Source organism: Alligator mississippiensis, chromosome 5 (assembly GCF_030867095.1).
Source record: "Alligator mississippiensis isolate rAllMis1 chromosome 5, rAllMis1, whole genome shotgun sequence".
NCBI classification, from domain to species: Eukaryota; Metazoa; Chordata; order Crocodylia; family Alligatoridae; genus Alligator; species Alligator mississippiensis.
The window spans coordinates 139,920,436-139,947,563 of record NC_081828.1 but is presented as its reverse complement, the minus strand read 5'-3'; the positions used below and the strand labels follow the sequence as shown (position 1 = coordinate 139,947,563).

Here is a 27,128-nt window from a genome sequence, read left to right as displayed (position 1 = left end):
GTGGAGGGCAACTTAGAAAGTTTGGTGAGCTGTTGGGGGCTGCATAGGCAGCCCCACCCCTTGACAGTTGCTTTGCTCCCTGGTTGCCACGTTGCAACCAGAAGTCCTGCCCCTGAATCCCTGACCTTTGCTGCCGGAAGCCCCTCTCCTTGCTGCGCCCCCCCCCCCCCCCCCCCCCCCCCCCATACTCCTTTGCCATCTTAGAACCAGAGGAAAACCAAATCATACACTAGAAGTCAAACACCTATATATAATATATTTTAATTTTATTACAAAAATATTTGTCATGACTTGCGATTGTGTACTGTATATAGAAGGGATTGCATAATCCCTTGCTTCCCCATGGAGTCCAGCATGGGGCTTCCTTGCTGCGAGTGTGGAGCTGGTGTAGAGCCCCTGTGATAGAGGTGGCCATCACCCCCACTGCTTTTCCCTACTTGCTGCCCCAAGCAAGCATGTTCCAGCTGCAGCAGGAGTCCTGCCAAGAAGCTGCTGGCTAGGCAGAGCCCTTCCACCCAACAGGGTGGGAGCAAGGGCCAATACGCTATATTTGGGGGCTTGTACGTGTGGGCAACTTGCTTCCACCTTCGTGGGGGGAAGGGCTGGGGTGTCGTGGGCCAGATAAAAGTGCCTGGTGGGCCAGTTCTGGCTTGCGGGCTATATTTTGCCCACCAGATCTAAATGCTGATCTGTGCGGATGTTGAGGGGGAGGGTGGTTAGGCCAATCAGGGAATGGGTTAGCCCAATCAATTGAATGTCTGCATATGCAATCAGTTGAATGTCTGCATACATTTGGAATGTAGCTCCATGGCTGGGACAGCCCAACTGCTTGCCCGAGCCCTGGTGATGTGCTCTTCCTACCACCATCCCCACCCTGATAAGGCTATTCCCCTCCACCTCTGGATGGACCACCCCCTACCCCATGCAGACCTGTTGACCCCCCAATCCTGGCAACCCTCCAGACTTGCTAACTGTCCCAATCCTGCCAACCCCTCCCTGTAACCCTGAGTTACTTGCATCAGGTTGCCAGCATGTCTCCCAGCACAGATGAACGTCTGCACACGCCACTCCTGATCTATAATCTTGTGTCTTAAATCAAGCTGCATGATCATAGACTGGGTGTGGAAACATTTATACTCATCCTTTGTCACTAAAGTAAGCGGATTGTTACTCTGATTTCATCTAACAAGCACGTATGGTAATTAAGGTCCGTTCTTACAGAAGGCATTTTTCAGCAAACAGACAGGTTTTAAAAAGAAGTGAACTAAAATTTCTGGTTAAACCGGTGAAACCCTACTGCCAGAGAGAAGAATCGTACCCCTCATTTTTCACTAGGGTTTTTTTCAATAATAATGATGTTAGATGCAAACAGGCTATAATGCAGTTTATGTTCAGATTCCTCTTGTGGAAGGTCAAATCACTCTGGCTTTGCTATAAAGAGCTAAAAAGTAAAAGATTACCAAAATACTTGCCACCCAGATTCACAGCACTTGTAACAGCCCCTGGGTCACATGCCGCAGCTTATGGGTTAAGTTTGAGACCCCTGTTCTAGCTTGAGTATCTTGTGTATCTTAAGCCTGTGAATACAGTTAATAATACAACGGCAGCATGTCGTATCATAAACGTGTTTGACATGTTCACATTACATTTTAAGAGACTATCCCTATTTGTTTCCTTTGTTCAACTGTAGTCCATCTGCATTTTGTGCCAAAACAAACTGAAATCCATAGTAGTAATAGGCATGTGTCTAGCTCCCACATGACTGCTCATGTTAGCAAAAAAAAGCATGTTTTACAATCTATGTGGTTTATGGCTTCTATTACAGATGCTTTGCAAAGTCAAAGAACGTAAGGGGATGTAATCCAAACAAAATTTGCCTCATGTAGCATCTAATATTTACTTTAACATATTGCACTGTTTAAGCCTTATTCTTTATTCCAGGGTTTGCCAATCCAACAAATGGCAGAAACGCTACAAAATCTAAATTAAATTCAAACAACATGGATTATTAGGGAAAAGCAAAACTTGGGGCAGAAGCGGCTTAACGCCAACAGAAACATGATAAAGGACAGAACCACCAGCAGCATTACACTTTCACAGAACAGCCACTGCATCTGATATGACAATAATTGTCTTCGAAGGAAACCAACACAATACGGAACATACTGGACTAAGAGCAGAAATTCATAAAACTTTACTCAACACCATGTACTTAACACAGACAATGGCTCATTATGACTTACCTGTTCCTTCTGCTTTGTTCTAGAACTATTAACAGTTCTTTTCCCTTTTGAGTAGTCTTACTCATTTACATAACTAGGTTTAACCATAACAGCTGTTGAGACAGCTACCCTGCCTTCTGTATAACAACTGTTCCATACTTGGTCTTTAACTACTTCTGATCAGGCAGAAGGCAGGCCAGAATAGTGCCTTATGGACTATCTACTTCTGATTAACTACACTTTGCTGCACAGATTTACTGCTTACTTCTCATTTTAAGTGGCTGCTTTCACTACCGTTTAAAAAAACCACACCCTTTGTTGCTATGAAAGCTCAAATGTAAGGTTATGTCCTATCTTCAGTTAAGCCTGTGTACCATGAAAATAACAAGGGCCCCTGCTAAGACTTCATCCCGTCTTGCAAGAACGACTTGGCCCCTTTCTCAGATGTTTCTTTACATAGTGAGACATACCCTAGAAGGTAGTGTTTGAAGGCAAAGCAGAACTCTGGATTCCCAAATGGAAGCTGCTTTGAACCTCTCTCTAAAAGTAGTAGCTCCCTGCATTAAGTAAAGCAGTGTCTTTGTGCATCAGGTTTTTCCTATCTAATTACAATCTGATGGGATTTTTATTTGTGTTACAATGGCACCTGTCAGTCTAATATGCCTAGACCTGTACAAACACAGAATAAGAAGTTAGTTCTTACCTTAAACAGTTTGCAATCTAAATAGACTGGAAAGACGAAAGAAATGAGAAAGGAAGTTGTAGTATCTCTGGTTGGCAGGCAGGGAAATCAAACTTCGCGTTGTGGTTCTATTAGAATTGGCAGAGCCATCTAGGTTTATTTAAAGCTATACAAGTGATCACAGGGAGAGCTCTTAAAGGAACTCTGACCTCTACAAGTTTACAAGCATATTTATACTTTAGACAGCGAGAAAAGATGCAGGGTTCAGACAAAGCAACCTTGAGAGAAACAGAAAGATGTTGATCATTTGTTTGTCACACGTAAGTAGTTTACTTTTTCAGAAAAGAAAACACTAAGTTTTGGGAACAGTTATCAGCTTCTAGTCCGAAGGAGAGGAGGAGGTTAAAATCTGCACACACAGCTTAATATATCAAGACAAAACAAGGCATGAAGGTTTTTTCTTATCTTGGAACATTTTGAAACATATAGCATCAGCATCTTTTTCTCTTCTCTCTCTCTCTCTCTCTCTCTCTCTCTCTCTCTCTTTGTCTCTCCTCTTAGTCAAGTAAGAGGCCTGGTTAAACTTACTTCCACATTCCCCCCTTGTGGCCTTTTTGGCCCAACATATTACATATTTATAGCCATGAGCCTTTTAACTTCTAATTCTTCTGTCTCTTTACCTTCCATTAGTTCAACATACATATTATACACTTCGTTTCTTTGCACAGAGGTTAACAAGCTATTTTGCATTTGCTTAGCAGCACAACTTAAGCAGCATCGTATTAGCATAAGTACTAGGTATACTTCAAAAAAAAATAACAAACAATATTAACAGACCATGAATAACTGTAGAGCCCAAGGAACTAAAAATGGAGCTGAACCAAGAACTGAAATTCCAACTGTCTGACTTGTGCAATTTGGCTGTTTCTTTCCGAATATGTGCAGTCAAATCCTGAATTTCTTCTGAGTTATCGGGAATATAAGTACAACATTCTTTCCCTATTAAAGCACAGACTCCTCCTTTACTGACTAAAGTAAAGTCTAGAGCCACGCGATTTTGCAAAACCATGGTTTGCAGCGCTACCATCTCTTGGGACAGTTGGTCTAAAGAATCTGCAGTATCATTACTTACTTGTTTTAATATATTAGTTAACAATCTTATTTCTTTAATGGTCCTGGCCACACCATACATAGGAAACATTATAGCACCAAGTCGTTCTTCTTCAGTGATTTCCCTTTTTTCCCTTACTGCTCTGGAAGGAAGGGAAGACAAATGTTGAATAGCTGGTGTAATATGTCCAATATAACATGATCCTGACCAGTTGCCAGGCAACCAAAAATATGCACGATCTCCGCAAATATAATAAGTTCCATTATATGCCACCCATTTCCTGTTTTGAGCATGAGTACTATTTAAAATGATGGTTGGTGCCCATGCTGAACAGTTAAATGTTATCTTTCCGTATCCCTTAATTTCAAGGTGCACATTATTGTTCATTGAAGAACAATCAATAGTATAATTACAGGTACTAGTTCCTACCCATCTGGTACCATTATATTTATAACACAAAAGTCCGGGAACTTTTCTGGCTAACTGGATATGTAGAAATGTAGCAGGATCAGAAGAGGGAGGAAGATGTTGGGGAAAAGGTGTGATTTGACCAAAATCCTTGGCACTCACTGTAGTTGTGCTGTGGGTCATACATATCACAAAAGTCGGTCCACTTAAGGGATAAAGCAATCATGGGCACCCCTATCATTGTACTAGGAGGCAAGTGGGAACATATCCAACATTTGGAAACATTTAAATCCTTTGCATATTGATAAGACAGTTGAAGAAAAGCGTTTCGGTAAGCATACCAGTATGGGAGTGATCTTTTTGACCTGGTTTGAAGTCTAGTCTGATTTACAAAGTTTCTTTTAGCTGGTGAGTCTTTAAGTTCATATAAGATGATACAGAAGGAAAGACTGAGAAGTATCCAAGTCATGACTAACCAACCCCACCTCGGGAACCAGGAACTAGGTAGAGGCCTTTTTCCTTTCCCGAAGGGCATAGTGGTGTCATTGGGGTACATTTTATTCGCTCTGTAGTGGCAAATCCTCTTTGCTCTGTAGTGGCAAATCCTCTTCGCCAGTAGGCACTTGGCTCACTACTGGTCTTGAGCTCTCCTGTTGTCAGGCGCTAGGCTCACTGCCAGTCTGTGGAGGCTGATTACAAGGTTGATATGGAGGAGACTTTAAATCTAACGGGGCTGATGTTTTCTTAGTGTGTGAAGCATGGATCCAGGGTTGGAGTCCTTGACCCTTTGTTGCAGTGTTAGTTGTCAGGAGTACCTGGAATGGGCCTTTCCAGCAGGGTTCCAGCGATGACTTCCGTTGATGGACTTTTACATGAACCCAGTCACCGGGCAGGATAGAATGGCATGGCTCATCTGGTTCCTTGGGGAGAGTTGCTTGTACCTGTGAATGAAAAGCCTTGACACACTTCATTAGTGCCATACAGTAGTCTAGAATAGTATCATCAAGTAAATGTATATCACAAAAGTGGGAGGCAACAGGTGGTGAGGCAGGGAGCCTCATGGTCTTCCCATCAGGATTTCATGTGGGCTAAGTCCGGTCTTTTGATTTACAGTAGATCTCATACTCATAAGGGCTATGGGAAGTGCATCTGGCCATTTTAAGTGAGTTTCAGCACAAAGTTTGGCCAGTTTATTTTTTAAAATGCCATTTTGGCGTTCTACTTGGCCTGAGGCCTGTGGATGGTACGGGCAATGAAAGTTCTGCTGGATTTGCAGGACTTTGCAGACTTCTTTCATTATCTGCCCAGTAAAATGAGTTCCTGTATCGGAGTTTATAGATAAAGGAATACCAAACCTTGGAATAAAGTCTCTGAGTAACTTTTTGCTCACAGTGATGGAATCAGCTTTTGCACATGGGTAGGCTTCTACCCATCCAGAGAACATACATACAATAACAAGAACATATTCATAAGAACAACATTTCTGCATTTGAATAAAATCTATTTGTAAATTTACAAACGGCCCCCAAGGTGGTGATGTGCTGCCTTTTTTGTTTTTACAGGTTTTCCCACATTATGGGCTTGACAAATAGGGCAGGTATAACAGTATTGTTGAGCCACAGATGAAAAGGTTGGAGCAAACCAATCAAGCTTAACAGCTTCTATCATCCCCCCTGTGCTCACATGTGCTATGCCATGGTGTATGCGAGCAAGATAGGGAAGAAGGACCATTGGGGCAACCAGGCGGTCGTCTGGGGAGCGCCACAAATGGTTAGGGTGTAACAAACACCAAGCCAGTCTCCACGTATATTTTTCTGGTTCTGGAGCCTCATCTTGGAGGAGGGCAATGTCATGAAGACTTGCCAGTGGAGACTGGTTAGTTGAGATAGACAAAAACACAGGTGTAGCCTGAGGAGCGGAAATAGCCGCAGCTTTGGCAGCAGAGTCTGCCAGAGCATTCCCACGTGTAACATCATCATAAGGGTTCTGGTGAGCTTGGCATTTAATAATAGCAACAGCAGAAGGTAACTGTAAAGCATTTAACAAGGCATTTACATATGAACCATTACTAGTTTTGACACCTACTGACGTGAGGAAGGCTCTTTGCTTCCAAAGTTGACCATAATCATGTACAATACCAAAGGCATAGCGAGAATCATTGTAAATATTAACAGAGGTACCAGAGGCTAGGGTGGAAGCCCTGGTAAGGGCCACAAGCTCAGCAATTTGAGCTGAATACACATTGGGCAAGTGATGGCTTTCTGTAACATCATGTTGGGAACATACTGCATATCCTGCAACAAGAGAACCTTTTGAGTTTCTTTGACATGACCCATCAACATAAAATACTCGATTTGGGTTTTGCAAGGGGGTGTCCTTTAGATCAGTGTGGGGCATTGTTAGGTGGGCAGTAACAGCAATACAATTGTGGGGTTCACCATCTAAAGGAGTAGACAATAGGGAGGCAGGGTTTAAAACAAGGCATCTAGTTAAAGTAATATTTCCAGCAGAAAGAAGCAAAATTTCATACTTAGTCAATCTAGCATGTGAAAGGTGTTGAGTTTTAGTTTTTAGTAAAAGGGCTGCTACAGCATGTGGGACAGCAACAGTAAGGGGAGAACCTCATACAAGGGTACAGGACAGTTCAACAGTAATAGCAGCTGCAGCTACAGCACAAAAACATGGAGGAAGTCCGGCTGCAACTGGGTCAAGAGCAGAGCTATAATAAGCTATGGGACAGTGCTTGTCTCCATGTGCTTGAGTGAGCACAGCAAGTGCAAATCTGTCTTTCATGACAAAAAAGAATAAATGGTTTAGTATAATCAGGAAGGCCTAGGGCAGGAGCTTCCGACAGAGCTTGTTTAATAGAGGCAAAAGCGGCTTCAGCTTCTGAAGTCCAGGGCAAAGGCTCAGGGGTATTAACAAGAGTCAGGTTTTGCAGTGGCTTGACTATAGAGGCATAGCCAAGTATCTGCTGGCGGCAGTAGCCAGCCATGCCTAAGAAAGTATGTATTTGGGACACAGTAGTTGGTCTAGGGATTTTAAGAATAGCTTCTATCCTGGAAGAAGAAAGCAGTCGTTCTCCAGCGGAAATATGACCCAAATAGTGGACACGAGGGAGACAAAGTTGTAGCTTTTCTTTAGACGCCTTATGGCCTTTTAGGGCAAGAGAGGTGAGAAGAGTTAAAGAATTAGCTTTACAGGCTTTAAGGGAGGTAGATGCCAAGAGCAGATGATCAACGTACTGCACAAGCACAGAATTTTCTTTAAATATTATGTCATCTAAATCCTTCTTCAGAATTTGAGAAAAAAGAGAAGGGGATTCAGTATAGCCTTGGGGCAATTGAGTCCAGGTATACTGAAGTCCCTGATAGGTGAATGCAAAGAGAAATTGGCTATCAGGGTGTACAGGGATAGAAAAAAATGCAGAACGCAAGTCAACAACAGTAAAATAACAGGCATTAGGAGGAATACAGGACAAGATAGTGACTGGATTTGGTACAACAGGAAAAGTAGGTAAAACTGCAGAATTTACTGCATGGAGGTCTTGTACAAAATGATAGGTATTCTTCCCAGGTTTCTTTACAGGAAGAATAGGTGTATTACAAGGGCTCTTAGTCGGGACAATGATACCTTGCTTCAAAAGAGCTGTTATAACAGAGCGTATCCCTTCTTCAGCTTCTGGGCGTAAAGGATATTGAGCAACTTTAGGTAATGGCTTAGCTGGGTTTAATCTAATTTTTACAGGCTGGGCAGTATGAATTTGCCCTACTTCACTAGCATGTTGGGTCCAGAGAAACGGAGGGACAGCCTTTATGATTTCCTCTTGTAACACAGTAAGATTAGGGGACTCAGGCTCAGGAAGTGAGCTAGTGAGGGTAGCAAGTACAGCCATTTAATTAACACGGGGAACATCCAAATAAACACCATTAGGAGAACAATAAATAGTATAGCCGAGTTTACAAAGCAAATCTCTGCCTAACAAATTAACAGGAGAACAAGGACTGAGGAGAAAAGCATGTTGATCAGAAACGGGGCCGAGAGAAATATGTAAGGGTTGGGAAACAGGATGAGGAACTATCCGATTAGAAATTCCTACAGCGTTTACAACAGCAGAGGAGAGGGTGGCTGTAGAAAATTCTTCAGCTCGGAGAGTAGAGCGACTTGTGCCGGTATCTACTAAACGTTTTGTAGGAGTACCGCTTATTAAACGGGAAACGAAGGGATCCTCTTGATTAAGTGAGAGAAGTGGGGCTGTGATGATGTTATCATTCCTCAGGGTGTCCTAAGAGGAGGCTTCTTAATTCTGGACAGAAAATTGAGTGAGAGGAGGTGGTGGCTGGCTAAATGTCATCCCCGGCTGGCCAGGCTGGTGAGGACATTGAGCCTTCCAGTGTCCTGGTTGGCCACAATAATAACAACTGCCATTATTCTGGGACTGAAATTCTCCTCATCCCATCCCATGACCACGTCCCCTGCCTCTGAATTGTCCTTGATAGAAACCTCGGCTTCTACCTCTGCTAAAAGTTTGTAGTTGTAAAGACATTAGCTTAGTTTCTGTGGATTCCTTTTTCTTTTCTTGGCAGGCTGTACAGTGATTAGCAATGGTGACTAATTCTGTAAGCGTCTTAGTTTGCCAACCTACAGGAATTATACACAGCTGTTCCTGGACTTTAGAAAGAAGTCCTTGGACAAAAGTGGCGGCAACTGCTTCTGGGGCAGTTTCAGCTGCATCTTCAATCCCGGAATGTCTTTCAGATACGAGTTTCAAGCGATCCATGTAGTCTGCTGGGAATTCTCCTTTGTTTTGTTTACAGTTATTTATTTTGGCCCAGTCAGTTTTCCTGCGGCAGATTTTAAGCACGGATTCAAGAAGGCGTTCTCGGGCACTTACTAAGCGACCTCCCATTCTGGGGTCTTGAGGAGGCCAATTAGCCTGTGCAATGAGATGGCTACGGACTTCGGAGGACAGAACACTTCTCATTAATTGGTTTAAATCTGTCCATGTTGGCTCATAACAATTGATTACAGTTTCCAATTCCTCTCTAAACTTCTGGGGTTCTTCCCTGATATTGGGGAATTGCTTAACAAGGTTTAGGAGATCTCCTGGGGTCCAGGGGGCACTGTGACTGTAGTTTCCCCATTTGGACCCTGCCCTGGGAGTTGGGGTAAAGGCATAAGATGAGTCTTTTTCATTTTTACAGGTGGAACTGGACCATATTGGGTGCCTGACCTTAAATAAGAGGAGGTCGAGGCTTCAGGAGACAGATGCCATGTCTCCGGTGGCCGTGGGCATGCCCCAGGGGCAGGTGATGGTTGTTGAGCGATGGTTTTCTGATGGGGTGTGCTGATTTCACAGGAAGAATCTATTTGGTTACTTTGAACTTCCTCGGGTTCAGATTGTGCCTGGGAAAGGTATGGGGGTGGCACACTGAAAAAATCAATTAGGTCTTCTACAGATTCAGAAAATCAATTAGGTCTTCTACAGATTCATTCTCAGTCAATTGTGGATAAAGTTGTGTTGGTGCTGATGATGTTGTTGATGGGGGATCCCCTTTTGGTGCACTTTTCTGTTTTAATTCTTTTATCTGAGATCTGAGTTTTTCTTGGGAGTCCTTAAGTCTCCGAACTTGAGATTCTTGACGTCTTTTGGAAGCTTCTGCATACTTCTGCAATCAAAAAATGTATCCCACCGAGTCTGTGGTGTTTTACTGCCTCTTGACTCAAAGGCTCCGCGGAGATGAAGGATTTTACTTAAATCAAATGTTCCCTCCAGGGGAAACTGCAAGCTAGCATCATCTCTGGTATACCAATTCCATTTACCTAGAAACTTACAACTCTTATGGCCATAGTGTGTGTACATGTACAATGCTGGAGTCCCTTTTGGCAGAGCCGGTACATCCTTAGACCCTCCGCTCCCCATGTCCTTAACCTCAATTCACACAGGTCTTTCACACAGGAGAGGCTTATTGAGGGTGTCCGGTCAGGTCGTGAGATTTGCTAGTGGCACAGAAATGCTGTGGCTAATGTCCATAGCACTGGCACACAATGCAGTTGCTCACTGTTAGACACGGCTCATTCATGAGAGTGGGGGTAGGGAAAGTTTGTCTCACAATCCTGATCTCCTTCAGTTTAAGAGTTTCCACCTTGCACCCTTGCTTTCGAAGAGTATACAGTCTGGTGTCCTCGGGGCAGCTGCACAAGGTTTCCACTCCTAGCTTGAGAAAGACCTCATAGTTCTTTGCAGAACTTAACTCAATTCACACAGGGATTCATTCACTGACAACACCAATACAGTTTCTTAACTCTTTTCTTTAACCTTAATTCACAGTTCCTACTTACATAGTGGATCTGCCAATTCTAATACAACCACAACGCAAAGTTTGATTTCTTCCACAATTTAATTACAATCTGATGGGATTTTTATTTGTGTTACAATGGCACCTGTCAGTCTAATATGCCTAGACCTATACAAACACAGAATAAGAAGTTAGTTCTTACCTTAAACAGTTTGCAATCTAAATAGACAGGAAAGATGAAAGAAATGAGAAAGTAAGTTGTAGTATCTCTGGTTGGCAGGCAGGGAATGTCTCAGCACAGCTAATTAGTACTTAGCTCTGCCTTGGCTAATGGGCTATCCCTCTTCTGGCACCTGAACTAACTCTTTCAGAACTAGCTTATATATATATATCGCTGCACAATACTGTATTCTGCTGATTTGACATACCCTTAGTGACTTGTCCAAAGTAACATGGAATGGCTCTGGTAGAACCAGGATAAGATACCTAATCTCTTGAGTCTCAGTACAAAAACTTCTTGACAAAACTTTCCTTTCACTGTAAGATCACTTTACCCTTTAAGAGAAATTGACTGCTGTAGACAGTAGGATTTTTTTATCCTCTTTTCCATTGCCCACGCTCCATCTTCTCTGCACATTAAATGTTCTAATTAAGACCTGTGAAACTCACAGGTTATCAAAATGGCACCCAAAAATCTTTGCAATTTTTTGCTTGTACCTGTTCACTAATATGATATAAGCAAAACCCATGAGTAATGGATAGACTGCAGCAGATAAATCATATTAACAATTAGGAAAACAGTTTTTTTTAGTGCATTTCTAGTTTAGACTATTGCATGTTTTCTTTTAAATACAGAATGATGACACTGGAAGATTTCAGCTGTTTGTTTGGGAAAATCAACAAAATGAACACTTGGAGAGAATTGAGTATTGTGCACTTTGCTATGGTAAGGCTATTTACAAAAACACATTGTTTGCTGTTTTGGCGTACTTAATTTTGCAGCAACAAACCTTCTAACTCTTAGTGTAACAATTTTCTAGCCAAGATGAATGGTAAAAATTAGTTTCTCAAAAATAAGAGTGCTATTTAATTGTTCCTGCTTGGTTGATGTAAAATAATTCGAGTGTTCCATTGCACATATAGTAGAAGTTACTCTAAATAGTATGCTGGTTCTGGGAAATAAGGTTCATTTACTGAAACTTTCAATGATGGGAGAGGTTTTCCATAGAAATGCATTTAGGAATGCTGGACAATAATCGGAGAGAAAAAATGGAGCTTGTTCCAATAGTCTTTATTTTGTTCAGTTTTCTTGGAAACAATACACAAGAGCTCTTCAGCTGCAGGGTAATGTTTTCAGGAAACTTTTTTTTTCAACCAACTATTTATAATTTTCATGGAATATCAGGACATCATTTAGAGAGAGTCTGTTCATGTTACTTAGCACATTAATAAGATTTCTAATTGTCAAACTGATTTATAAGATAAACTTTAAATAAAAACCAAAATGGCTCAATTAAGGATTTGATTGGCTCTTTTAACACTGCAAAATAGTTTATCTGCTTATGTTTTCTCCCTAGATAAATGTAAACCAGATATAAACTGTGAGGTTCCTTTCCCCCCTCCTGTCATGGTGAACATGGACATCGCTTATATCATGGACAGTTCTCGCAACATTGCCAGTGAAGAATTTGAGACAGCCAAAGACTTTGTGAGCACTATGGTAGATCACTTCATTATCGCCCCACAGCCTTCTCTAGCAGGAGCTAGAGTAGCTCTGGTACAGCACGCTCCAAGAGACTTTACACCCAGCAGTGGTAGACAGCCAGTGAACCCAGAGTTTGATCTAGTCACGTACAGCAGTAAAAACGTGATGAAGAAGTATATCCAAGAATCTGTTCACCAACTGGAAGGGCCGTCTGCCATTGGTCATGCCTTACAGTGGACAGTTGAGAACATATTTTTCAAAGCTCCCAGCCCAAAACAATACAGGGTCATATTTACAATAGTTGGAAGTAAGACGAGTGCCTGGGACAGACAGAAACTGAAAAAGGCTGCACTAGAAGCCAAATGCCAAGGATTCATCATGTTCACCCTAGCACTTGGAAACAAAGTTAGTGACAGTGAGCTAATCGATCTCTCAAGTTCCCCAACAGACCAGCACTTATTGCAGATGGGCAGGGTTTTGAATCTTGAAATGGCATATGCTGAGAAATTTACTTGGGCCTTCCTAAATCTACTAAAACGTAAGTAGCACACAATCCCATTTACTTCAGATATACATACACAAAGATGAACCTGGAATTCTCTGTTATTGTATAACAGGCATCACTTGTAAATTGTATGGGTGATTTCTAAAGCTATTTTATTGCCTTGCTCTGTCCTGCTTCTTGGTGCTGATCTAGCTGTATTATGCTTCTTTATTGGAAGACGCTTGCTTTTAGTCAACAATAATTTCATGCTTTCCTTTAAATTTATCATTATTTGAGACTTCAAAAATTTCAGGCTTAGCTCCCTGCCCTTTTCCTCACAGGTGAAATGAACAGTTACCCTACTCCAGAACTACAAGAAGAGTGTGAAAGGCTAGATCAAGGAGATGCACAAGAACAAGTAGCTGTTTTTGAAAGGTATGATCATTTCTACTCAACTAAGAGATGCATAGCATCTGACAAAGTAGGTTGTTGCCTACAAAAACTCACGATGCCCGTCTGACCCAATGGGCCCCTGAGGTTCCCTACATTCTTTTTTAGCAGTGTATGAAATGCCACTGTATGTATACATCTGCTCTCCTAATGAAGGACTTGCTTTCTTTGGGCGCCTATACATGTGCAGCGAGGCTGGTCCAACATGCTGTAATTACAGCGTGTCTCAAGTCTGTTGAAGCATGGTAATTACTGCACTCCAGCAGCTCCAGCATCACATGTGTCAGTGTCTCTGTGCTGAAAAATGGCAGCAGGGGTTACAGTGACCCTGCTGCCATTTTTCAACATGGGGACGCTGATGCATGTGACGCTCTGGGCACTTTACAGCAGCTCTCTAAATGCCTGTGAAATCCCTGGTTAAGTTCTCATTACTGTTGACAGAAACACACGTCTAACCTGAAGATCTTCACTAACAATAATTTGATGAATGAATGTTGTGCATGTTTTTCATGTGCTCCCTAGTGCTAACATGTGGTGTGTGCTTTTTCCCATCCCCTCTGAAGCATACCTTTCCCTCAATTTGATGAACTGGACCCTGGCAGGAGTTTGGAAGAAAGAGAGCCAACGGAAACTACATTATTAGGAGAAATTACAGAGACCACTCAGGAACTTGAAAATGTTAGAGAAAAAGAATATGATTATGAGGGTGGTGAGTATTTCACAGAGGGCCAGAAGGAAGAAGGCGAGAGGAAGGGATATGAAGGAGGCCAAGAAAACAATGAAGAAAACTTAGAAGAGACAGTAGGAACAGGAACTGCTCTCACTAACCACGGTATGTGTGGAGTTTAGGGCTTGATCTAAAACCCTGGAACTAACTGGAAAGCCACTTGTTAACTGTAACAGGTTTTAGATCAGACTCACGGTACTTATTCAGTGCTAAGTAATTTTGGTCATTTGTAGACACGTTTTCTAAATGTTATGCATTCCTAATTTTTCATGGTAAGAGTTCTGTATGTGCAACTAAAGGCAGAATTGGGGTTGTTTAGTGCAGTAATGTTTGGGTAGGTATGTAAATCTGTAGTAAAACAGAAACAAGTAGCTGGCTCTTGGTTGCTAGAATTAAATTGAATTTTCAAAGCGTTCTAAACTATTAACATTGTCAGCAAGTTGCAGCATTCTAACTTGTTACTTGGGTCTCTCTTGTGAAAGACTGATCTCTCCTGGAACAAGAGTGCTTAGCATGGGTGTTGGGGAGAGGAAATACACATGTACTTCCTGTATACATGTGGAAGTCTATCTGTCTTTGGAGTGGAGTCTATCTTTGTACAGAACTAGGCAGCCAACAGGTAGTTTCCAACCAGGCAGCTGCTCTTCAGACCTTGTGAAGGCAGTCAGCAGCAGTTTTAATCTGTTGCTCTCTGGCAAAAGCTACAACCATCAAGGCACTGAACATCTGGTAGGTCTTGGGCAACCTCCACTCCTCCATTCTTTTGCATATACCTTGAAGGTCTTGGTGTGATGGTTGTAAGACCATCACAAAGCAGATAGTCATAAGTGGATTCATAAGTCACCTGACTAGACCTCTTACACGTACACCATGATCCAGAGGATTGATGCTTGCCTAAATCTTGTGTTCACTATTTCTTTTTTCCTTGGTCTACAATTGGGTATAATTTTTGCCAGGGAAAACACAAAATGAAACAGCATGTATGGGTTTCTGATTTGAATGGCTGCTCCACTGAAAATAAAATACTGTCTACAAGCTGCAGCCTAGGACTGTTAGGCTATTTTGATTTAGTGTTTGAACAATGATAGCAGCTGCTCAGACCACTGGTGTAATCTAGTATTTCCAAAACTTGATTTGTTCCTCTAGTATTTAAAAAAAAAAATAAAAAAATATGTTCCACCAATTTTGTTCACAACAATTCCACGTAAAACTGCCTGGGATCTTCAGCTATCGGTGGGTGTAGAGTGCACTGATTTGTGGGTGAGGAAGGATACATGTAGAATATAAAATTAAGCAATCCTTCTGCGTTCTATTATATTTTTCTGTTTTTGCTTTTCATGACACTGGCCATATCCAGACAAGTAGGGACATGTGCTTGCAGTGGCACAAATAGTAGCGGCACAAATTTGAGCCACTACTTTGTGCCGCAGTGCACCTCCCTGCACATGCCCTTTGTTGCAGAACACATTTTCCCACTGTGGGTAAATTGCCCATGCCCAGCTCTTCTCGCTCCTGGCTGGGTTCCATGTGCTGCAAGGGGAGCTGGTTGGGGCACAGGGTGCCTCATTGTACAGCTAGCCGGCAGGCAGCCCTGTGTTGAGGCACCCTGTGCCTCAGCCTGTTGGGATGCATCATGTAAAGACAGACTGTCTCCATGTGCTGTGGAGCCCCTGAGTTTAGGCACACTGCGCCCCAGCCAGCCTGCTTCCTCATCTCCCCAGCCAGCCAGTCTATGGCTGACTGAGGTGCTGTGTGCCTCAGAGCGGGGGCTCTGCAGTATGCAGAGACAAGGGAGCAGGAAGCCCTGGGCTGGCTGCTCTTCTGTCTCCACATGCCTCAGTGTGGCGCTGGGCTGCCTGCTCTCCCTGCCCTGGGCTGCTTTCTTCCCCATATCTGTGTTTGTCCTGGTGCACGCTATTTTCGTGTGCTTTGTGCTGCTTTTTTCTGGAGTTTTTTGCCCCCGCGGCAAATTAGCAGCATTGCACAGTTTAACATGCAATGTGTGCAGTTTGTGGCACCACAAACTGTACTTGCTTGCCTGTGTGGACAAGGCCACTGAGTTTCATTTTGTCATGTTCTGATATCATACTCATGTAAAAGCTTGAGGTCAGTCCACTGACGTATACGGATAAAATTAATTTGATTGAAGTGAGGTCAGAATTTGGTTATGAGCTAGAGGGTTCATTTTTGTTCTCGCCAACCTATAACCTGTTCATTTTTTCATCCCATTACTTTTGGATTTGAGGTTTTCATGGATCTTATACCTGTTTTCTCTTGGTAAGCATACCTCTTAGTATAGTTTATTTGCAGAACACCAGGCATTCACTAAGACATGTCATAGACTGCATGAATAGGAACAGTTTTTAAACATTTAAGGCAAAGTCTATCCTAACATGATCTGCCTGCCTACTGTAGGTTTTATAATACAGTAGGACCCTAAAACTCCTATACCCTTAATTCCCACCATGTTGTTTACACCACAGTGGATAGGTGGGAGTGGACTCATGCCACCTTCTTTAATAAAGCCTGAGGAAGCTTGCTACTATTAGAATCTGCCCATCTAAACAGAACATAATTGTTCCCTGACATACCAGCATTCATGAATTTCTGCCAGGACTTTTAATTCCAGCTCTTATTTGCTTTTTCTAGATGCTTGTGTGGTGGCTCAGGAAACTGGAGAATGCCAGGATTATGTTCTGAAGTGGTACTATGACAAAGAGCAGAAAACATGTGGACAGTTCTGGTATGGTGGCTGTGGAGGCAACAAAAACAGATTTGAAACCCAAGAGGACTGCGAAGCGCTATGCGTAGAATCTTCCTAGAGTGGGAAGGGTCAAACTTCTCCACTTCTTTACCTGTGCTATAAAAGAGGTACAGTAAAAATATTAAAACTTGATATTGTTTGAAAACACCAAAATGTGCACCTTTGATGCACTAAAGAAAACAATACCTCAGGCACTTGTACAAAATGACATTGGATGCAAGGTGCTAGTGTTATAGTATTTTGGTTCATTTGTATGTATTTATCCTACTTACAGAATGGACCAAAATCATTTTAGCTTTCAAGATATAAAAGGTGCTGTACATTACTTTGTTCCCGTCTGTATCTCTGACCAAGTTTTCTGCTGTATCTTTATCTTTTCTCACTCAAAACAAAACAAAAAAGCAAAACGTGAATAAAGTAATTCTTTCTGAAATATTAAAGTGTGTGCCATCACTTCCTAAAATTGATTTCAGTAGATGTATGGTTTGCTCCTAAACTAGTGTAAATCAGCCTATATCCATTTTGTTTCAGACACGCGTCAATGTGTATTGCATATCCCTTGCTGTCAATGACGATGGCAGTGGGATAGTGGAGCAGTGAACAAGGGACTGAGGGGACAAATTAATGACAAGCAGTTTCTTCCATATAACTCACATTTCTACATGCCTTGTAAACCAGTCTGTTGCTCTTGTCATTTCTTTTTCTTCACACACTTTTTAATTTCAATGTGTATGCTCACAATGCATCACACCTACATTTGGGACCTGTGCAGTCAGATACCCAGGCTGTATCCAGATGAGCATGGCTGTGTGGTATGTGGCACTGCAGACAGGTCTATGGCACCACACACCACATATTCGGGCATTCTTCATGCTTCTGCATTGCAGCACAGGGTGGTTTTTGACTCCAGGAGATCCTGTATAGAAAGAAAGCGGAGCTGCACACATGACAGCGATGCACACCTCCCAAAACTGGAACCTGGCTGGCTGGAGCCACGCTCTGGCTGCTGGCAAGCTCCCAGGTGCAGGAGCACCCTGGCTGCAGCTTTCCCATCCCCCAGGCTCCCCAGGCTGCTGGGGCCAGCACAGTTGCTGGCCCCAGCCTTCCTACCCCACCTGGAGTAACCTGCTGTGTGCGTGTGTAGCACAGATTTTCCTCAGAGCCAAGTAGTAGCAGCACAAGGTGTGCCACTGCTTCTTGTCCCTGGGGAAACAAATGTCTGCGCTCATGTGGATGTCCAAATGAACAACTGAAATGTTTAGTTTTGCCAGGCACCACTTAGCATCACCCAGAGATATTTCCTAGAACAGCCATACTTCCCCTTGCCAAGTGCTGCCCCACTGTACAGCAGCTTCTTGGGTATTCTTGGTTAGTCACACCTCTGTATCATATGTCAAGTGAAAAGCAACTTGTCCACTGCAGAACTTCAGCATTTTTCACACTATTAACATCAGTTAACCTGAATCAAGATATGTAAAAATCTTTGATGCAATTACTAGCTTTTGGATGTACCTTCGGTATACTTTCCAGATCTTATACCCATCAGAGTTATCAGTATCATTGCCCTGTAGACCTTCAACTTAGTAAGACATTTGATCTTTACATACAAGAATTCAAGGTGTTTTTGGAGGGGATTATTTTTAGTGATTTTTAGACACGGCCTGCAATGTAGAGAGATTTGGTTAATTTCTGAGTTGGAATACCTTCCACTACCACATTGGAGGTGACTGGTGTGCATTGTCAAGGTAGTTACCCTTGTGTAAGCGGGATCAGAATGAAATCCTCATTGTAAGATTTAATCTGCATTTTTCTATTGAGCATAATTGAATTTAAAGTGTAAACAGATCATACATGACCCTAGGACCATGAAAGTGCTCATCTGCGGAACTGGAATTGACTTTGCAGAAGCAAACAACAAACTTGGATGTCTGATAAAAAATCCAAACATATGAAAACCACCTTTTTTTCCTTTTACTCCAAAATGTAAGCACATATTTTAACAACCTATATTCTTCTCTTTTCATTTAGCGCCTGTAATGGGGCTCCTGCCCCATTCCTGTGAGGAAGAGGGAATCCAAGGCACATTGGCCAGCCCCAGCCTCTTAAATAGATCAATAAAAGCAGAACACCACCTAAATAAAATGGCCCCCTACCCCAGGTACAGGCAGTGATTTACAGGCTTGGGGCAGAATTAGAGGGTCAGATGACCCAAGGAGAGACTCAAGCCTAGGGCCTGCTGCAGAAGGGGTAGCCTGGCTGTAGGAGCCACAAAAGGCTGAGCTCCAGGGAGGAACCAGCCTGGGCTGCCTATGGAGGAAGAACTCTGCACCACAGAAGGGCAGAAGATATCCTGTACCTGGAGCAGCCAGAGCTAAGTATCTTGAACTTTTGAGTGGTGCTATTATGGGATTCCTTGTGTTTTGTGAACTTTGTTTTGGTAGCAGACACTTGTGTTTTGATTGGTGCTTATACTGGAGGATCAGATGTAGTTGTAAGGCGAGGTTTAGAGGCCAATGGGGGGGGGGGGCGGGGGCAAGGCCCCAGGTTAGAGCATTTCTAGGGCCTGAAGTACTGTAGTGTTATCTGTGGCCAGGAGCCCAAATACGTTTTGGAATAAGGACTGGTAGTGCACCAGAGGACTGAGTATCTGGCAATAGAGACTGAGGGGGCAAAAACTCTGTCTGCCAGAGTTAGCCTTGAAGCCAAGTAGCCCAGAGTCCAGAGAGGGCTGGGCTGGGCTAAGCTGCAGCCAAGAGCCTAGGGTCCTGGCACAGTGGACTCTGGCCAGCGGTACTCAGCCAGATCAAAAGTGAGCTGATGCCAGGAAGAGCCTCAGCTCGGACAAGTCCATACCCCAAACCCCACATCTTCCTCCTGCGGGTAGCTTCCCTATGAAATTATACCACCAAAACATGGCAGACGAGATGACGCCTGGGAGGCAGATGGGGTAGGGAGGCAGGAATCAGGTGACAAGTCAGGCCAGGGGATCTTGTGGCTCCAGTGCTGAACTCGTTACATTGCCTGTGAAGTGTACCGGATTGGAAGATGTGCAAACGAAGTGCTCTAGTCAAACAGGCATATTACAGGCAATGCCAGGGCAAATATCACTACTCACTACCTCACATCTTTGCTAGAAATCTGTTTCAAAGTTAAAAGGTGAGTTCAATCATCTTCTGTTGCACAGAATAGGAACTAGTTTAAAACTAGATTGGATATGCTCTCATGAATTGTAATTTGCACTGTACATAGACTCCTGGTGGCCCTTGGTGAACTTTTAATATTAGGCCTCCCTTCACCAGAGATGATGATGATGATGATAAAAGTTACCATTTTTGGGCCTCCGGGCACTTGTCCGGTTTGCCCATGCCTGTGTCCGGCCCTGGTTGTAATTAATCTTTGGATTGATGTGTAGATATAAGTTCACAAATACACTGGAAACAATACTAAGTCTAATAATTAGTGGGAAAATGTGTGAAAGAAATGCAAAATACAGATGAATAGCACATGCCAGAGAATGAATGTGACTTTTAAAAGACCTAAGGTTTTCAAAACTGCCCAAGGAAGTTCTCTCCCTAGTACATAATTAAGTATGATACCCAGACCAAGTGCCTTGAGCAGCCAAAAAGTCCAATCAATCCACAACCTCAAGCTCAGGTGGGCACCGTTCTATTTGAATTTTCTATAGCCTATGTCTAGCCTAAAATATAAGGGGATAAAAACAATTCTGAGCTTTGTGTCTGCCCTCCAGTAGTCCCTGAAACCTTATCCCAAGGCCTTTTCTTTAATGTTCATTCATTTCAGTGGAACACGTAAGGCACTGATCCATAGAATAAAGAGCTGGTCACAATTTTGACCTGAATAAGAATAAGTAAGAAGAAATTATAACATCTCTATGGAAAGGAAATCAAGACCATTGTTGCAAGAAAATCAAAATTCTTGCTCATTTTTTTCCAAAACCAAAGGAAGCTGCTAGTTCCCTTGACTCTCTAGGGGGTCCCTCAGGAGACCCTGGGTTTGTGGGGCATCTTTGGAAACGCTGAACTGTGGAGTGTAGCAACCCTAATAGCCCTTTTAAACTGCAGTTTAAACAGTTGTATCCAATGTTTTTAAAAATCAAAATGATGGATGTGCTTAGGTATGACTAGCCTAGTTAGTGTGTTCTACAAAAATCTTAATTTTTTTCAAACTGCTTGAACATGTTTCATTCATCTCAAACGGGTAATGCTCCTCACCTGCGGAATGTAGAAATGGTTGTTTTCTGCTGGAAGTTGCAGAACTAAGCCCCACAAAGTGTAGAAAAGCCTGCAGCAGGTTTTTTCTCTTCCAGCCAGGGTACAGATTTAAAGAACAGGGAAAGGAAGTTTTTGTGTGGGGTTTAGGCTGACCTGCTTCTGCTTCTGGTAGCTTATTCAGGCTTTTTTTCCCAGTCCCTGCTTGCAAAGGCTATGAAGCCCTTCTGTAGGGAGATCTGGGATGGGTTCAGTCATCTTCCACTCTTCTGGGGCTAACTTCTAGACTTTTACAATGACTGTCCTCTCACAGTGTCCTTCCTGGCATGAGTTCACATCATCTTCTTACAGGGGTGAGGAGATGAAATACCAGAGCCCCTGTGATGTTTTGTGAGGTGGGTGTGTGCAGTTCCTGCTGTTCTGCAGTCTGACCCTAATCCCATCTTGCTGGTGAAGGAAAGAGGGTCTCCAAGTAACGGTAGTAATTCTAGTCTCTTCCTCTTCTGTGTCTGGGTGGGAAAGGAACCAGAAAAATTGAGGATTTTTCATTCTGCAAAGCATGTGTTGAATAATTTGCCAGAGAATATTGTGTGTGGCTCTTCAGGTCTGCAATCCTATGACCAGTTTTAGTGAGTGACAACCAATAATTGCTGATCTTGTCAAATTCCATCTACTGGACACTCCCGAGACATCTAAAAGGAAATCCAAACAGAGTTCAACCAAGCCTTTAGCTTGCTAAGACTAGGCTGAGTGTACTTGTTGTTTCGGGGGCTCTAGGGACAAATCTGTTTGTCTTGGTAATTGTTCTTTTCTTGCTAGTTGGAACCCACAGTCTTCCTCCAAGCCATACAGCAGCTCTTGCATGTTTTTCCAGAATCCCACCAATTCATGAGTAGTCTGTTTGTAGTTTATCTCTGCAGACATGCAGGATTTCTTACCACACTCTTTAAGAGAAAGTCTAGGAGACTAGATCACTCAGGCATGCTTTCTGAATGATCAGTGGCTCACATTGATTCAATGGTTCACAACCTCTCTAGACTCAGCATCCCTCCATAATTTTTTTTTTAAATTTAGTGGCACCCCATTAAAAAAAAACCAAACTAATTTATTTATTACAGTGCATAAAAATATGTCTGGAAACAACAAAATGGAAAAAAAACATGCACCAAACCATATTATGATTAATGAAACACTTGAGCCTGGCAGTTCTTGTAAATATTTGATATACGTGACCAAACTAAAGAAAGACACATACTCGTTTCCTCTTCCATTGTTTATCTCAGTTGAAGGATAATCCCAATTTGCATAAATACAAGCTTAAAAATCAGCAAATATTTACAGTTGATAAGGGATACTCTTCGGTTAGCTAAACCCAGAAGTTACCCAAATATCAAATTTCAGGATTTATTTCATTTTCCTCTTTTTTTTTTTTTAAGGGTTTGATCACTTAGGGCAAGGTCTTCTGAAAACAGAATCCCCTAATTCTTAAAAGTTTCAGTAAATATGTTTCTCATCCAGTCGTACTTTGCAACATCTGAAGCCAGGAAATATTGTCAAATTGTCCCTTCTAGCAATTTCAAGTGTTTTGATATCAGTGACAGCACTTATTTAGTATCTGATGCAGCTATGACAGGGAATATTGCTAGCTCTCCTACATTAACTCGTGCCTTTCTGCTCTGAAGATTATCTAGCACAGGGGTCAACAACATATGGCCTGCAAAACTGCAGGATTTGGCACATGGAGCCAGAAGGTTTTGCCTCTGCCTGTCATGCCAGGCTGTAGGTAGCCAGGACTGGGGGTCACCTTAGGGTCAGGAGAAATCAGAAGCCAGGCTATCTGTCTGGGAAACAGAGTCAGAGATACAGAGGGTCAGGCAGAGTGTGAGGTCAGGAGGCTAGCTGGATCAGGTATCCAGGAGGTCAGGCTAGACCCAGGTTGGGTATCCAGAGGATCAGGCAGAGCACAAGGTCAGGTAGCTGGGGAATCCATCGGTCAGTAGTAGCACAAGGCAAGGTTGCACCTTGTTGTCCAGACTTCCCATTCCCGGTTAGGAGTTTATATGGGCAGGGTTAAGAAGTCGGCTGACCTTGGCTGGCCACTCTGGTGGTAGGGACTGAGTGTGTGCCTGGGCCCAGATGTGTAGATCTGGCCACTTGTGTCTGCCCTGGTGTTATGCTGGGGAGAGGGCAGACCAGGGTGAGCCACCATGCCATGCAGGGCCTGACACTGCCTGTGCCCATGTGGGAGCTGGGCATTAAGGAGTCAGCAGCCAACTATTTGGCTCTAGTGCAGCTTCCTACTGGCTGGAATCTTTGCTTGTGCAGCTGCTGAATTGGGCAGTGGTGGGGGCGGGCATTGAGACAAAGTAAAAACTTGGTTTCCGGGTGTGTCTTTCCAGTAGCTGGCAGCTGGGCTGCGGTCAGGAGACAGGGAACTGGGAAATGTGGTGGTGGTGCCAGTGCAGCTCCAGCTGCCTTGCTTTAGCATGGGCACAGGCAAAACCCCCTCACTGCTGAAGCCACTAGGCCCATGCCAGACTGGAGCTGGGTTGTTCTAGGCCATGGCTTAAAAAAGTTGCCACTACCTGATCTATGAGGATGTAGAATTTATCAGAAGTGGTTAAAATGTTTTATTTGGACCGTGCATGCCAGGATTTGCCTTATTAAATGCAGAAATGTTTCAGCAAGATCCTGCAGTTTAGAGCACCAGCTGCCTTCTCATTGTTTAACAAATCACAGAAGTCGGGTCAGTGCTTGAGTGCATTTAAAAATAAAGTTAACATTTCCTCTTTCAACTTGGGGCAGAGCTTTGCCAGTCTAAATACCTTACATCTGTGCATGCTTGCAAAACGAGACTGGTATGTTCAGATTCCATAGTCTTACACAGCCACTGAAATATCATCTTTTTTCAACTTAGTTGAGCAGTTTTTAATTCCCAGCAAATCCCTTTTGCAACAAGAGCTTCCTTATGAGGGAACATGTAAGATGTAATGACATCTGGAGTTTGTTTCTTCACAGTTGAAACAAATCCTTGTACTATGCAACCATAGGGGGACCAAAGCCTGTGCAAACACCTACAATTGGAATCCGTTGTGTCAAGCATTCTGACCACTTGTGTGCTTGCTGAATTCTTTGTGACGGAAGAATTGATCTATCTTTTTTCCCTTGGCAACAAAACAAATGAAAGCTGAGAGCTGGTGTTTTCTACTAGCTGTTAAACTTGAACCCAGGGCCTTGCCCTCACCAACACAGTTGCCTTCTCCAGATTGCTACCCTACTGCTGTTTGCAGAGGCTGGAATGGGCCTGCCTGAAGTTCCTAACAGTGCCCAAGACTCCCCACGCCCCCTGATACCCAGCTGGCTGGCTTCCATCACCTCATCCAAAGTGTCTGGGCAACAGGGCTTTTCTGGATTTAAGACTGCAGCCCTGGTAACTGCTTGCTTTCTGACCTCCTGGTTTCTCAACTTGGTTTGCTTGTGGATTTTGCTCTCTTTTTGATCTCTTGTTTCAACGTGGCTTGCTTGTACTTTACTTGTCTCTTGACCTGCTCGTTTCCTAAAATTGACTTATCTCTAGACTCAGGGACTCAGTGGCAGGTGTGTGAACAGCCCTGGCAGTATCCTCAAGTGAATTGGCCAGGGAGGAAGTTTAATTTCTCCCTCCCTGTCCTGCTAGCACAGACCCAAGCCAAGGTCTGCCTGGTGCTCCCCCTTGTTGGTTTGTACCAAGATACATCAGACTTGATCCCTGATTGATGCTCCTGTCTGGCCTGGCTTGGCTGCTCATGTCTTGGCCCTGATGCTTGTCTGTTGATTCACCCACCTGAAGAGTGAAGGTAGTAGCCATTTTAACAATCTTCCTCATTTTTTTAAATATCCTCTGACATGTCATGTGTACATCTCTTGATGGTATTGCTGGAAAGTGGAATTCATCAGTTTCCTTTTAGCTTGGCTCCCAATCATGACTATTTTTATATGCTAGAAGCAGCAAAGTCTTGACTCATGTGGGATCTTTCATTTGGTTAGCAGTCAATTCTACAGCTGTATCTAACCCCTTGTACTTTGTCAGAATTCTGCTTTTCTCACAAGCCTGATGACTTTCTTTAGAATTCAGTAGTCTTTTAATGTATTCCAAGCTCTTAATATCTAAACTTTTGAGCTTTATAGAGAAATGGCATTTCAACTAACCTGGGGCAATAACCTAATTAGGTACCTTTTCATGGCAGATGCTGCATTCTGTTTTCTCCCACACGTGGCTAGATAGCTTTTGTTGTCGTCTTGGTGTACTTCCTTTCTGTCTGGTTTTAAACCTACTGCTTCAACATGTGCTTGCTTCAGTGTATTGCAGACTGTATTAGCAAATGGCAGATTTAACATATACTGACATGGTTCATGATATCTTTTTTCATAACGCTAACTAGAATTCATGAGTTGGTACACTAAATTATCACAAATACAAACAATGTTTTGGTACACTAAATAGATTAATAAAAGAATCTACGCTTTCAACAAATGTATCAACTGTCTGTAGTTAGTAATATCAGAGACTAAATATTGTTAAGAATGTATTGTATTTAAAAGCTTGTCTAAGTCTAGCCCACCCATTCTGTTGGTTTTTTAATAAAAGATATTGTCCACAAAATGTTTTGCCTCTGATTATTTTTATTTCGGAGACTTCTTACTACAAGGTAAGACGCTTTCCCCCCTCAATGGCTCCATTTTTCTGGGTCAATTGAAGTACCTTGTTTTACTTTTGTAGGGGTTCTTTGGTACAAACAACTTTTGATTCAGTATAGATGAAGCTTTCATATGATCCCATTCAATAATTAGAGGCATGAGAAGTTTTGAAAGCCACCGAATCTCTTCATGTCTGTACAAAGCAGATGATAGAAAGAAGAAAAGAGGAAAAGGCTAAATAAAAGCCTAAGTAATATACTTTCTTGAATGATGAAGATTTGCACTATAAAGTCATTATACAGAAATACAACCAAAGGTTGACTAGGCATGTTTTGTTAGCAGGAAGAACCCTATCCTGATATTTTAAAGTGGTTGAAGAAAAACTTAAAAGCCCATTTATTCAAAATGGGGATAGTGGAAACCATGGTTCTTAATCACAATGAATGTTTGAGAGACTTTTTGAAAAGTGGTATGCAACGATAGTAGACTTACTTTCTATTAAGCAAGAGCAAGCTGTATTATTCTTGCAGCTTGTAAATTACATGAGTGTTCATTGGGACTGTATATTGTAACCTGCACATCAAAAAAACCCTCCTAAACAATGCTATGATGAATGTGCTGGCTTGGTTTCGCATCCCATAAGAAGGAACACAGCACTATGCATACTCATTTGAATAGACACCCAAGGAAAATTATTAAATAGATGCCTTACAAGAGGCTGTTGAAAAAAATTATCTAAGCACAATGCTTTAAGCACATTAGTAATCATTTGTGTTCTCTTCTGTTTTTAAGAGGATTAGCTTTAATTTGTGAGAAGTATCTTGTGTTGTGTTCCCATTGGGGAAAGTATAATGGAGGCAACAAAAAAAAATCCTGAAATGAACTTGAATTGATGGTCTTTTGGCAGATTTGAATGAAAACAGCAGGGATCGTAGCTCCTTCTGAGGTCATGAAGCCTGCCAAGTTTCAAGGAGATTGAGGTGCAGTTTCCCAGAAACCCCTGCACCTAAGTCTTGAAAGCAAAACTTGTGTCACTTGTAAGTGTGAAGGCAAAGGGGGGTGAAAACTTCAGGCATGGTAGCCCCTGCTGAGGCCATGAAGCCTGCCAGGTTTCAAGGAAGTAGGTGCAGGGGTTTCTGGGAAACTGCACCTCAAGCTGCTGACAAGCAAAACGTGATAAGACTAAACTTGTGCTTGTGTACTGAAAAATTCTGTGTGTGTGTGTGTGTGTGTGTTAAGGCATGACCTCACTGGCGCTGGGGCCTCTACATGACACGGTAGTGTGCCCCAATGAGCTCTCCTCCTCCCCTACAGCCTCAGGCCAGTCCACCACTTTAAATGACAACAGGTAGTAACTTAGTAAGCAGCAC

At 42.7% G+C, this 27,128-nt stretch overlaps 1 protein-coding gene across 2 annotated transcripts in view; it reads left to right on the top strand.

Annotated features, from left to right (window-relative positions):
* Positions 1-17,285, top strand: part of LOC102569986 (collagen alpha-6(VI) chain) — a 111,873-nt gene extending 94,588 nt beyond the window's left edge. For both annotated transcript variants that reach the window (XM_019497917.2, XM_059728798.1), the window contains 5 exons: positions 11,578-11,668; positions 12,300-12,965; positions 13,253-13,346; positions 13,925-14,193; positions 16,738-17,285. In XM_019497917.2, coding sequence (XP_019353462.2) covers positions 11,578-11,668; positions 12,300-12,965; positions 13,253-13,346; positions 13,925-14,193; positions 16,738-16,910 — 1,293 coding nt within the window. In that variant the 3' untranslated portion in view covers positions 16,911-17,285. The remainder of the gene's footprint in view (positions 1-11,577; positions 11,669-12,299; positions 12,966-13,252; positions 13,347-13,924; positions 14,194-16,737) is intronic.
* Positions 17,286-27,128: the final 9,843 nt, after the last annotated feature.